The sequence below is a fragment of the Trachypithecus francoisi genome, unplaced genomic scaffold, assembly GCF_009764315.1.
Source record: "Trachypithecus francoisi isolate TF-2019V2 unplaced genomic scaffold, Tfra_2.0 Lachesis_group17, whole genome shotgun sequence".
In the NCBI taxonomy this organism is placed as follows: Eukaryota; Metazoa; Chordata; class Mammalia; order Primates; family Cercopithecidae; genus Trachypithecus; species Trachypithecus francoisi.
The window spans coordinates 83899643-83913173 of record NW_022681462.1 but is presented as its reverse complement, the minus strand read 5'-3'; the positions used below and the strand labels follow the sequence as shown (position 1 = coordinate 83913173).

Here is a 13531-nt window from a genome sequence, read left to right as displayed (position 1 = left end):
TTTTTGTTTGCGGTTCCCATTCAGGCTATTAGGGGCTCAGTTCTGCCCCCCCAAAATCCATATGTTGAAGCCCTAACCCCCTGTGTGATGGTATATAGAGATGGGGCCCATGGGAAGTGATTAGGTTTACATGAGGTTATGAGGGTGGGACCCTCATGATTGAATTAGTGCCCCTATAAAAGATGCCAGAGAGTTCTCTCCCCACTCATCCTCCTTCCATGTGAAGATGCAGTGAAAAGGCAGCTGTCTGAAAGCAAGGGAGACAGCCCTCCTTCTGATCTCAACCTTCCAGCCTGCAGAACTGTGAGAAAATACGTTTCTGTCGTTGAAGCTGTTTTGTTAAGGCAGCCCGAGCAAAGTAAAGCATGCGTTGAAACCCTAACCCCAAATGTGACCATATTTGCAGATAGGATCTTCAGAGAGGTAACGAGATTAGAGGAGGTTGTTAGGATGAACCCTAATCTAATATGACTGTTGTCCTTATAAGGAGAGCTCAGGGCACAGACATGCACAGAGGGAAGACCACGTGTAGATGCAGGGAGAAGATGGCCATCTATAAGCTAAGCAGAGAGGCCTCAGAAAAAATCCAGCTCTAATCTCATGGAAGTTAAAAGTAGAACAGAGGATACTAGAGGCTGGGAATGATGGGGGACAGGAAGGATAGGGAGAGATTTGTTAAGGATACAAAATTACAGCAGGATAGATTCTAGTTCTAGTGTTCTACTGCACCTGAGGATGACTATAGGTAACAATAATATGTTACGTTGCATAGTTTCAAATAGCGAGGAGAACGTTGACTGTTCCCGACACAAAGAAATGATCAATGTTTGAGATGATGAATATGCTAATTACCCTAATTTGATTACATTATATGTATCGCATGTACATGTACCCCATGAATATGCATAATTATTATTCATCAATTTAAAAAGTAAAATTTTTAAAAAGTATTTATCTACATGCTGCTTATCAGAGTTATAAACACATAAAGTAAAATCAAAAGGATAGGAAAAAATATAGCCCCATTTAACTTATGAATATATGTACACCAAAAAACCTTAAATATTAAAAAACAAATCCAGGCCAGGCATGGTGGCTCACGCCTGTAATCCCAGCACTTTGGGAGACCGAGGTGAGTGGATCCCGTGAGTTCAGGAGTTCGAGACCAGCCTGGCCAACATGGTGAAACCCCATCTCTACTAAAAATACAAAAATTAGCTGGGTGTGATGGCGGTTGCCTGTAATCCCAGCTACTCAGGAGGCTGGCGCAGGAGAACTGCTTGAAGCCGGGAGGCGAAGGTTGCAGTGAGCTGAGATTGCATCACTGCACTCCAGCCTGGGTGACAGAGTGAGACACCACCTCGAAACAAAACAGAAATCTAAACAAAACAACAACCACAAACAAAAACCCGAATCCAGCAATGAGGGGAAAAAGGAACCAATTCTGCTAGTACCTTGATGTTGAACTTCCAGAATCCAGAGCTGTGAGGAAATCAGTGTCTATTGTTTACGCCACCCAGTCTGTGGTACTTTGTTAAGGAAGCCAAGTAGCGAATTCCACATGTGCCAGCATCCCCGTTCACAAAATAACTCAGAAAACCAACGAATTCAGAGATATTGGGACACCAGAATGCAAGGGTGAGAAAGAGGAGGAACAGGACAGACCATCTTCCCAATGAGGGTGGAGATTGTGACTGAGATTTGGTGTTGGGGCGAGAGAGTGAGTGCCGTGGAGAGAGAAAGAGAGGAGAAAGGGAGTGAGATGGGGGTGAGAAGCAAGCGGTGTTGGGAGGGGAATCAGGCTCAAGACCAGAGCTGACCTGCGCTGAGGATGGGGCTCGTCCTCAGTGAGGCAGATTCAGAAGCTGCCTGTGCCGCCTGACTCTCCCACCTCTCAGCCTCCCTCCTTTCAGGAAGGCTCTTACTTCTCTGACCAGTAAGGGAGCAAATAGCTCATCTGCCTTCTCACAAGGAGCCACGGCTGTTATTAATGAAGGGAGAAAGACGTAATTATCTGGATAATTCAGGCATCCATCACCACTTTCAACTAAATTGTCCAGGCAGAAAAGGTGCAAGAGTCAAGAAGAACAGAATGATTTTAATTAATTGCCTCAATTTACCATTTTCTATTGGATTTGTTCAAATTAAATGACTGAGCTGGCCTCCAGCTTTGCCTGGGGGTCAGCCAGTGGTGGAGAAGGCCATTGGCCAGTGTTCCCCGACGGACTCCAGTGCCAGGGCCTGGTCCAAAATGAGCGACAGACACATCATTTCATACCCACTCATTTTCAGAGGTATTTTCTGGGTGTGATGCAGTATCTCACATTCCAGATCGTTAATCCAGTAGGATCAGCCATGTAAAGCCACAGTTTGGACACGTGCATGATAAGTATTAAAAAACAACTGAGTTGGCTGAGCCCGGCTTCTTACCTACTTGGGAAAAATGCATGAAGACATACAGAAGGGAAAAAAGTTGTAATAAACAGCATTTACATTAAGAACACATCCAAACAGCAGCAAGCACAGGTATTTCCGCATGTTTATGCTTTTCCCTAAGCACATTTCATCAGAAATCTGGATATTATCAAAGGCAGCCCCTAGGAAATGCCTCTAACTCCCATTTCCTTCTCTGGCAGCGAATCATTGTGATATTTTCATGTTGCATCTCCTCCCTGGGAGCCCACTGAGGCTCAGAACCCTCCCTGCCTTATTTTTCTAACAAATGCCATAAAGAATCTCAGGTTTCCTAATCCTCTCATTGAGATTCAGGATGGTGGAGCATGAGCTGCATGGGATGTAAAATCACAACACCTGAGTTTGAGTTCTAGCGCAGCTATTTATATGCCAGGTGATCCTGGGAAGTCTTTTAACCCCAAGAAGCTTCAGGTGCCTCACCTGTGATGTGTAATGTAAAACTCACAGTTACCAGGATTAAAAGAAATAATGGAAACCAAAGGCCTTTACAAATCATAAAGCGTTGTGTGACTGCAGATCTTGCTAATAAGATAGTAGCTTATTTCTCCAGATAGAGGGCAACTCATGTGCTTACACCAAAGTCACTGAGACTCCATCTTATGTTGGTCATTTGATCTTACATATTCATAACTGCCCCTTCTAGGTACCTGTACTTATATAATGAAGACAATAGAATTTAGTTAGTTATGTACAACTTAACCCTGGCTCCCTCATTTATAAGATGGCTGGTTAAAATATCTATTTTGCAGATTTTTTGGAATGTCAAATGAGATCATTTATGAAAGTTTAACTATCACAATGATGGGTCTGTTTTTTGGTGCTTGAGAAATACTAGGGTTTAAAAATATATATATTTACAATGATAGGTCAATTTCCTGTTGCCACTGAGGAGCAGAGATGAAGTATTCACCCTCTTCAACATCTGCACACTGCAACTGTTGGTCTGTGAAATTTGCTATCTCATTTTGTCGGCTTGTTTCTCGTTCCCCATCCTTACTCCACATCCCCACTCCCAACTCTTCTTATTCACACCAAAAGCAACCATTCCAAGGTGTTTGATGTCACTTTTTAAAAAATGTATCTGTTGCTAATTTTGTATGTTTCCTTGTAAAATATGTAAAGCTGTTTTGGATACAGAGTAAGCCTTATGTCTCTAACCACTGAACACTTTCTGAATGAAAAGGGAAGAAGGGTTATCAGGACATTACAGACTCTAAAAGAAGCTTGGGATTTCGGCTTCGGAGACCAAGAATATCTCTATTTTTTTTTATCTAAAAAGGCAAGGGTTCGGGGCCTGTCCTCTCAGTGACTGGGGCTCTGGTCACTTCTTTGAAAAGCCCCAGGGAGGAACAGTCCCTGATAAGGACTGATTCTGTTCATTGAGCAATAGGGCTGATGTCACCCGCATTGGGAACAGGTCACACCCTATTAGCAGGGAGGCAGAAGAGGTAACTCAGGGCCACTTACAGGCTCACAGAACCTGGAAATTTCTAACAGCAAGGCTCAAAAAGATTCCTTTATACATTAAAAATTAACTCTAAATGGATCATAACCTTAGACATAAGACCTAAAACTATAAACCTCCTAGAAGAAAACACAGGAGTAAAATTCCTTGACCATGTTTTAGGCAACAGTTTCTTACATATGACATCAAAAGGAAAAGCAACAAAGGAAAAACGTTAAATGAACTTCATCAAAATTAAAAACTTCTGTACTTCAAAGAAAAGTAAAAAGAAAACCCACAGAATAAGAGAAAATATTTGCAAATGCTATGTCTAATAAGAAACCTGAATTCAGAAGGCAAAAATAACTCTTACAACTTAATAATAAAAGGTCCAAATACTCCAATTTAAAAATTCAAAATCCAAAGAATTTGAGTAGACATTTCTCCAAAAAGGAGATACAAATTGCCAGGAAGAACACAAAAAGATGCTCAACATCAATAGCCATCATAGAAATGCAAATAAAAACCACAATGAGGTACCACTTCATATCCACTAGGATGGGTATAATTAAAAAAAAAAACAGATAATAACAAGTGTTGACAAGGATGTGGAGAGATTGGGACCTTCATATATTGCTGGTGTGAATGTAAAATGGTGTAGCCACTTTGGAAAACAATCTGTCAGTTCCTCATATGATTAAACATAAAATTACCATATTCCTCAGCAATTTCAGTCATAGGTATACATCTAAGAGAAATGAAAGTGTATGTCTACATAAAAACTTGAATGCAGATATTCATAGCAGTATTATTCCTGATAGCTGTTAAGTAGAACAGCGCAAATGTATCTCAATTGATGAATAAATAAAATGTGGCATATCTAAACAATGGAATATTAGTCAGTAATAAAAAAGAATAAAAAGGGCCGGGCGCGGTGGCTCAAGCCTGTAATCCCAGCACTTTGGGAGGCCGAGACGGGCGGATCACGAGGTCAGGAGATCGAGACCATCCTGGCTAACACGGTGAAACCCCGTCTCTACTAAAAAATACAAAAAAAAACTAGCCGGGCGAGGTGGCGGGCGCCTGTAGTCCCAGCTACTCGGGAGGCTGAGGCAGGAGAATGGCGTAAACCTGGGAGGCGGAGCTTGCAGTGAGCTGAGATCCGGCCACTGCACTCCAGCCTGGGCGACAGAGCGAGACTCCGTCTCAAAAAAAAAAAAAAAAAAAAAAAAAAGAATAAAAGGCTACAACATGTATGAACCTTGAAAATATGGGAAGTGAAAAAAAGGAGTCACCAAAAAACACATATTGTTTGGCCCCCTGTATATGAAATGTCCAAAACAGGCAAATCTGTGGAGAGAGAAAGTAGCTTTGTGGTTGCCTATGGCTGGACAGGTAGGGAACTTAAGGGGTGATGGCTGATTGGTACCAGAGTTCTTTTGGGGGTGATTAAAGTATTCTAAAATTGTTGCGAATCCATTAGTATATTCAAAGATAAGTAAACCCATCAAATTGCATACTTTAAATTGATGTACTTTATGCTATGTGAATTTTATCTCAATAAAGCTGTTTTTTAAAAGTTCCTCTACAGGATGGGCCTTAGAACACCTAAAGGTGGCCATTATTTTTTTGAAATAACTCTATTAGAAGTTAAGTGAACCACTAAAAAGAGAGACCCAAGAAACTCCTGGTGTTAAATGACCCACTTCCACCCACTTTCTTATTTGGAGACCAAGTAACCTAAGCAGTCTGGGCTCTGGTGATGGCATGAGCCTTCTCCATGCTATCAGAGAGGGAAAAACATGCAGATGAAAACAGTATCAGGCCATTCTGGTAGTTATTTGGTTTTAACTTCAGAATCTAGGTAAAGATGGTGTCAGAAAAACTTCCACCTCAGTACTGACCATTCCCAGCTTTCCCTGTGATGGACGGTCTGTGCCCCAGATTGGGGACAGAAATAGCAGAGACCTGACATATGACCACAGAGCACTGACACACATGTGCAGGCTCCATCTGGCCATCTGTAGATAGACAGGCTGGAGAGGCTTCCCTTCTGGAAGCTCTTCATTGCATGCTGCCTAGAACATGAACTAATTTCATAAAATTCGACCAGTTAGGCAGCCTATTATTGAGTGCCCAGGGATTCTCAGATTGATGGAAAAGAGGTGGATTCAATAACCTTATGGCCCTTGTAGGCCCTGAACCTCTATGATTCTATGTAATGAGTTACATAATCATATTTATTCTAAATACAAACCCACAAAAAAAAAATCAATGAAATGTTTCACTTTCAGTAAGAAATAGATTATAAGATTATACGGTTTGGCTGTGTCCCCACCCAGATCTCATCTTGAATTGTAATCCCCATAATCCCTACATGTTTAGGGAAGGGCCTGGTTGGAGGTGATTGGATCATGGGGGTGGTTTCCCTCAGGCTGTTCTTGTGACAGTGAGTGAGTTCTCACGAGATCTGATGGTTTTATAAGGCGCTCTTTCCCCTTCGCTCCTCACTCGTCTCTCTCCTGCTGCCAGGTAAAGAAGGTCCTTGTGTCTCCTTAACCTTATGCCATGATTGTAAGTTTCCTGAGGCCTCCCCCAGCCATGTGGAACTGTAAATCAATGAAACCTCTTTCCTTTATAGATTACCCAGTCTCAGGTATTTCCTCACAGCAGCATGAAAACAGACTAATACACAAGAGAATACAGTGATATCAAAGATTCATTTTTTTCTTTTAGGTGGAGTCTCACTCTGTCATCTAGGCTGGAGTACAATGGCACAATCTCAGCTCACTGCAACCTCCGCCTCCTGGGTTCAAGTGATTCTCCTGCCTCAGCCTCCCGAGTTGCTGGGATTACAGGTGCCGACCACTATGCCCGGCTAATTTTTGTATTTTTAGCAGAAATGGGTTTTCACCATGTTGGCCAGGCTGGTCTTGAACTCCTGACCTCAGGTGATCTACCCACCTCGGCCTCCCAAAGTGCTGGAATTACAGGCACGAGGCACTGTGCTTGACCCAAAGAGCAATCTCCAAGCAATTTTGTGTAGCCAATGTAGACTTAGTTCAATTAGAGTAGAATGAATGACCTAGATTATAAACTGAAGATCCAAGTTCTCACCCTACCTCTGTCCCTGTCAAGAAAACAAAACAAAACAAAATGAAACAAAACATCTTAGGCTGTCGAGGCCCCAGTTTCTGTATCTAGAAGATGAGAATATTAGTCATGATTTGGTCTCTATGATCCGGTCTATGTTTGAGACTATAGATACCTGTTGCTATATCTCCCTTCATAGCTCTGGATAAGGAGAATTCAGCCCAATTCTCATGGCCTTCTACACAACCCAGAGTTTCAACGCCATAGGTACTACATTTAGTGTCAAATTAAGTCAAAGGCTTCATTAGCCTGAAAGCTCTGTCCCTGGCCTGGGCATAGCAAACTGTATCCCCCTCTGACTATCCCCCTGTCTCCCGTCTCCCCAGAGACTCCAGTGGCCTGGCGTTGTCACAGGCAGCCAGACACATCCAATATGTTCCCAGCTTCCTGCCACTGCACTTTCAGTGTGCCTCCCTCTTCATTTACCTGAATCCTGCCAACCATCCCAGAGCCAGTTCAATCTCACCCTTCCAGGACCCCAGAGACGCACATCGTACCACTATAGTCTAACTGTGTAGACCCCACACTGGGCACATTAAGTACGCTCATTATTAGCTGTGAGGTCTGATTTGCCCTTCTCCTGGTCTGGAAGCTCTCGGAGGAGCGTGCTCATGGGCTCCATAATACGTGAAGAGAAGCAGTGCTGGTGTGGGAATGGTGAGGTGTGTTTATCCACCCAGCTGTCCGGCACCAGCACTGGTCTAGGCCTTCTGAGGTAATGCATTCTGAGCCTTAGTCTTGAGAGAACATAAAGAAAACTTTTTTTAAAAGTGTAAGAAGTGGCTGACAAAAGCTGACCAAAACCCTTTCAAAGGAAATGCTAAGTTATATCTAAGAAAGCTTATCTGAGGTCAGGCAAAGATGAAGCCTAAAGCTAGACATGGGGAAGAACTTCCGGAGAGTTGCGGTTCCCTGTGCCCCAGTATCCCCAGGAGGGTGTGCCCTCACCTGATTTGGAAATCTGTGTAAAATGATTGAAGGGTTCTATTTCTTGGGCAGTGTGGGCACAGGTCTTTGGAGAGGTCGGTGGCCTCCCAGAAAATCCTTCCTGCTTGATGGTTCTAGATCCTCAGTCACAGCTTCTAAGAGCCATGGGGTTTGAGCCCAGAATAATTTATGTGTTTGTTTTTTCAGTCCCAGAGTTTCCATAGAATCAGAGTAGTTAGAGCTGAATGGGATTAAGAGATAGATCGTCCAGTCCTGTCTTCTCATCACACAGATGAAGGACTGCCACCCAGAGCTGTAGAAACTGTCCCATGGCCCCAGTTCCCAGACCCTTCCTCTCTCCTGCAGCTCCAAGTTCACCATGCATTCTAAATTAAGATGTAAACATAAGCAGCAACACCCAAGAGTAAAAATGAAGTGTGCATATGAAAGAAACCTATTCACATGGACCATATTACATGATAATTACAGTGTTTACCGCTTGGCTACCATCTGCCTGGCCTAGCAAGGGCGTCAGTGAGGAAGAGAGGACAAGGGATACAAATCTGTGAACTACACAGGATTCTCGCTCTCCCAGCTTCTCTCTATCATTGGCAAGGTAACAAGTAAACACATGAAAAATCAAATAATGTTATAAGAGAAAAATGTAAGTTCAGGACAACAACAGCAGGTTTGTATGAAGGCCTTTCATCATCGTTGTCCTGCCTAGAAACTGAATGACAGGGAATCAGAGTCACAAGCCATAAAGTCTAACTGGGCTGGTCCCAGAGAAAGACTCAGTGCAGTAGGTGGGGCTGCAGCCAGCCCTGGGCGGGTGGAAGGATGACATCCACCTAGCAAGAGGGTGATAATTCACTTACGCAGCTCCTCACTGCACATTGAACCCTGCTGACTTCTGGCTTCTCTCCCAGGAGGAACTGCAACTCAATATTCTGACCTTATCTCCTGGGTAGCAGAATGATGGAGAAGGAAAGTTTCTTTTTGCTTCTCACAGGGGTTAATCATCCATTTGGAATGCCCACACTTGGTTGACACCGGCTCACCCTATCATCTTCCGCCTGAACCATTCACCTAAATGTGCCATTTTTTTCGGTATTTCTCATTTGTGTGTGTGGGGTGTGTGTGTGTGTGCACGTGCACATGCTCACACATGCCTGCTGTCACTGGGTGAACAGGCCACCCTGGGCACGGTTCCATCTACAATGTTTGAAGTTTACTTTCTAGCTTCTGGGCATCATTTGCAATTATAATGCTGTCATAGGCAGAAAAGAGATAGGCTAATTAATCATTGTCAACACGGATCCCTATTTGCCAAATGAGATTTTGGAACAGCATGGCTGGGAATAATTGGTATAGATTGTATTTCCTTGCTTTATGTCACTGGAAATATTTATTTAGCATCATGGTTGCTATGCATAAATAGAAAATGGGGTATAGATGAATGGTGCGGATTCATTCGTTCATATTCAGCAAATTATGTTCTAAGCACCTACTTCAGTATGTGAACAGCACTAAACTCAGAATATTGGTCTGTTGGGGCCCTTTATTAGCTTCCATGATTCCTGAACTTGGCCAAGACCCTTCTGGTCAGCTGCAGATAGGCACAATGGATAGTTTTGCTTCTAGAGAATGTACCTGGGACATTCAGCATTATCTAACGCCTTGAAATTCCTCTAGTCAGGTGGCTTTCCAATGGGTACCCAGAGTCCTATGACTACCCAGATTGATGGTGCACCCAACAGGACTTTGCATTGATGAGATGATAAGTCACAGTCACTAGCTGAGATTAATCTGTGTGACACCAGATGTGTCTCTACCTAAAGGAAAAGGGATGAAGGGTGATATCTTTGGTCACAAATAATATATTTCCATGTAGTCTTTGACAAAGGATCTAAGTGGATTTTGTAATTGAAGAAAAAACTACGCATTAATCTTTACAGTATTTCTGTGAGTGGACTCAAGTCAGCTCAACAATTCAACATTTGCTCTATGGGGTTGTGTGCTAGACCCTGTCAGGGGATAAGTACTGCTGGCTGGGGCCCAGTCCAGCGAAGACTTGCCAAAGACCATCAGGAAAAGAAGGAAGCCAAGTCTCAGGTTTCTTCCTTTAAAGATGGTGACAGTCCTCTCAGCACAACCAAGCATCTCACAACATTTCCCTGACTCCAAGTCATTGAATTCATTTTTGATTCCTATTTCATAAAACTACGCTCTCCCAACACTTTGGGAGGCCAAGGCGGGTGGATCAAGATGTCAGGAGTTCGAGACCAGCCTGACCAACATGGGGAAACACCATCTCTACTAAAAGTACAAAAATTAGCTGGGCGTAGTGGCGCATGCCTGTTATCTCAGCTACTTGGGAGGCTAAGGCAGGAGAATTGTTTATACCTGGGGGGGCAGAGGTTGCAGTGAGCCGAGATTGTGCCACTACACTCCAGCCTGGGTGACAGAGGGAGACTCCATCTCAAAATATGTGGTCTCTATTGATGCTGACCATTGGACCCTGGTTTCATCCGCACCCAACAGAGTAAGTTTTGACTTGTGCTTGTAAATGAAAGCTCGACACCTCCTTTTGGCTTCTCTATACCTGAATATTCTTACCCATTCTCCTTAATGTGAATATGCATGGAAGCAGGACCATTTCCTCACACATGAGCAGCAGCGAACCCTGTGGAAAGTCAGTCCACATAGAATAATTCAAATACAGTGTTCAGAGAAACGGGGTTTCAGAGCAATTACTTTTTCCAGACCCTTCACAATTCAGTGGTGTAGGTATGACCAGCCTTGAGTTGAGACCTCTATAATATCCATCTTTAGTAACATTAATACGCCGTGGATGCAGAGCAACTGATCGCTGGAGGGAGTTTAGCTGCCCATAGGAGTTCATGGCTAAGGACAATATCTGAATAAGGACAGGTGGAGCCCAGGTGCAGGAAGCAGGCGAAGGTCTTTCTGTGAGTCTCCTCTGAGGGAACTGCATCTTTATACATAGTTACTGTTTCAGAATTGATCCTTCTGGAATCATCAGTCTTCACCAGTAGCTTGTTACATCTGGAGGTATCTCATAATTCAAACAAAGCTGACAAGTTGTAACAATGAGCACACACTGACTTCTGCAACAGGCACTGTCCACTTCCCATTCGCACTCATCCAGCTTGCTCCTGGCCGCCTCCCGCTCGCCCTCCTGGGTGCCCCCCAGCAGGTATACCTACCTGGTTTGCGCCGCCTCTATCCTACCACAATTGCTCACCAGCGGTTTCCTGCCGACACAGCTTGTCTCCCTAACCAGATTGGTGGTGCCTTGGGGACACAGCTAGGCGCAGACATTCATTCAGCCCATCATAGTGCCATCCCATCAATAACCCCTTCTGAGTGACCCTGGGTTAGTAAACTGAGTGACGCTGAAATTCTACTGCGGCTGATTCCCTACAGCTGGGCAGAGGCAGCGAGCGCGGGCTGAAGTTTCCTTTGGAAACAGGCAGTGCCTAGAAGAGAAGGAAACGATGCATGAGAAGATTCCAGATGTCTATGAGGAATATGACACGTCCTGTCCACTACGTTGCTTTTCCTCATCGGCCTCCCCACCACTGGAAGAAACCCAGAAGCTGGTGCAGGTAGGGAAAGCCTGCTCTCAACATCCCAAGAACACTTTGCGCAAAACAGGTGGGCCCTGGGAGGTTGCTCTTCCCCAGAGGCCTCTCCTCACTGGGGTTTCTTTTTTTTTTTTTTCTTTTTCTTTTTTCTTTTTTTTTTTTTTTTGAGACGGAGTCTCGCTCTGTAGCCCAGGCTGGAGTGCAGTGGCCGGATCTCAGCTCACTGCAAGCTCCGCCTCCCGAGTTTACCGCCATTCTCCTGCCTCAGCCTCCCAAGTAGCTGGGACTACAGGCGGCCGCCACCTCGCCCGGCTAGTTTTTTGTATTTTTTAGTAGAGACGGGATTTCACCGTGTTAGCCAGGAGGGTCTCGATCTCCCGACCTCGTGATCCGCCCGTCTCGGCCTCCCAAAGTGCTGGGATTACAGGCTTGAGCCACCGCGCCCGGCCTGGGGTTTCTTAAAGACAGACACTTGTACTCCTGCTGGGACCAGGCAGGCCGCCCACCCTCAGGGGCAGTGCCTTGTCACTCACCAGACCTCCCTGCATCCCCCTTCTCTCTCCTCCCCCAGCACAGGCTAAACCCCAAAGCCACAGATACTCATCAGGATTAGGGTGTCAGTGCAAATCCAAGGTCCACCAAAATGGAAGAGAAGTAACCAGTGGGAACATGTCTCCACCAAGACAGCGCTCAGGACTGATTCTCCACGTGGCTCCCATTTCAGTCCAGGAGAAGCAGGGATTTTGTCCCTGTGGTGGGTCATCTGAAGAAGGCACCCCTGGTCAAGGCAGGCATCTCAGACCCTGAGGCACTGGCCATGGCCCCACTGAGATACAGGAAGGGCCGTGCCAGAGCCTTGAAGACGCTCGGGGAAGGGAACCCACCTGGGACCCAGCCCCCGGGTGGCTGCAGTTGCATCCCAGGTGAGCCCCCTCCCCTGAAGCTCTTCAAGGCTCAAAGAGAAGCCAGTGTAGAAAAGCAAACAGGCCAGGCCCGGGAAGCGCCCTTTGGACCTTTTGCAATCCGGACGCTCTTGCAACCTGGGCTTCCTATAAATGGGGTGCGGGCGCCGGCTGCGCATTCCCACCGGGACCCGCGGGACTGAGTGCTCTTCTCGGTTGCTGCCGCTGAGGAGCCCGCCCAGCCAGCCAGGGCCGCGAGGCCGAGGCCAGGCCGCAGCCCAGGAGCCGTCCCACCGCAGCTGGCCATGGGCCCGCCGAGGCCCGCGCTGCTGGCGCTGCCGGCGCTGCTGCTGCTGCTGGCGGGCGCCAGAGCCGGTGAGTGCGCGGCTGCGCTGCGGGCTCAGAGAGAGCGGGAGGGAACCGGCGGCACGAGGTTGGCCGGGGCAGCCTGGGTCTAGGCCAGAGGGAGGGCAGCCACAGGATCCAGGGCGGGGGCGGACTGGACCAGCTGGCGGCCCCTGCAGAGTCAGGATGGGGGACGCGGGATGGAGGGGCTGTGGAGGGGATCTCCGGAGCCTGCCTCCCTCCTGAAGGGTGAAACCTGTGCCTGTGATCCCCCTGTCGGGCCCTAGCACCCGCTGGGAAGACGTGGGAAGCTCACAGATTTCTTTCTCCTGTCTTACAGAAAAGGAAATGCTGGAAAATGTCAGCGTGGTCTGTCCAAGTAAGGCACCTGCGCATGGGGCGTGGAAGGGCGCCCGGCCCCGTGCACCCTCCTACACCCGGGTCCCTGAGGTCCTCCCACTCTAAGGGGCTGAGACGGCATCGCGGTGTGCCCTGCTCTGACCCCAGGAAGCAAGTTCCTTGAGCCTCTGCCCACACTTAAGGGATGCCAACTCTCTTCTACCTGCCCTTCTGTTCTGTCCCAAGAGTTCAGCCTGGGGGCGGGGGAAGGAAGGCACTGACACCCAGCTGGCCTGCGCACACTTTGAAGAAACATCACTGTCCTGTTTATCAGT

The 13531-nt window shown here is 46.3% G+C and overlaps 1 protein-coding gene across 1 annotated transcript in view; it reads left to right on the top strand.

The window, feature by feature from the left end:
- Nucleotides 1–12689: 12689 nt before the first annotated feature.
- The window catches only part of APOB (apolipoprotein B), a 43416-nt gene continuing 42574 nt past the window's right edge, over nucleotides 12690–13531 (top strand). The window contains 2 exon segments of the mRNA XM_033176393.1: nucleotides 12690–12887; nucleotides 13198–13236. Of these exon segments, the coding sequence (XP_033032284.1) occupies nucleotides 12818–12887; nucleotides 13198–13236 (109 nt within the window). The 5' untranslated portion in view covers nucleotides 12690–12817.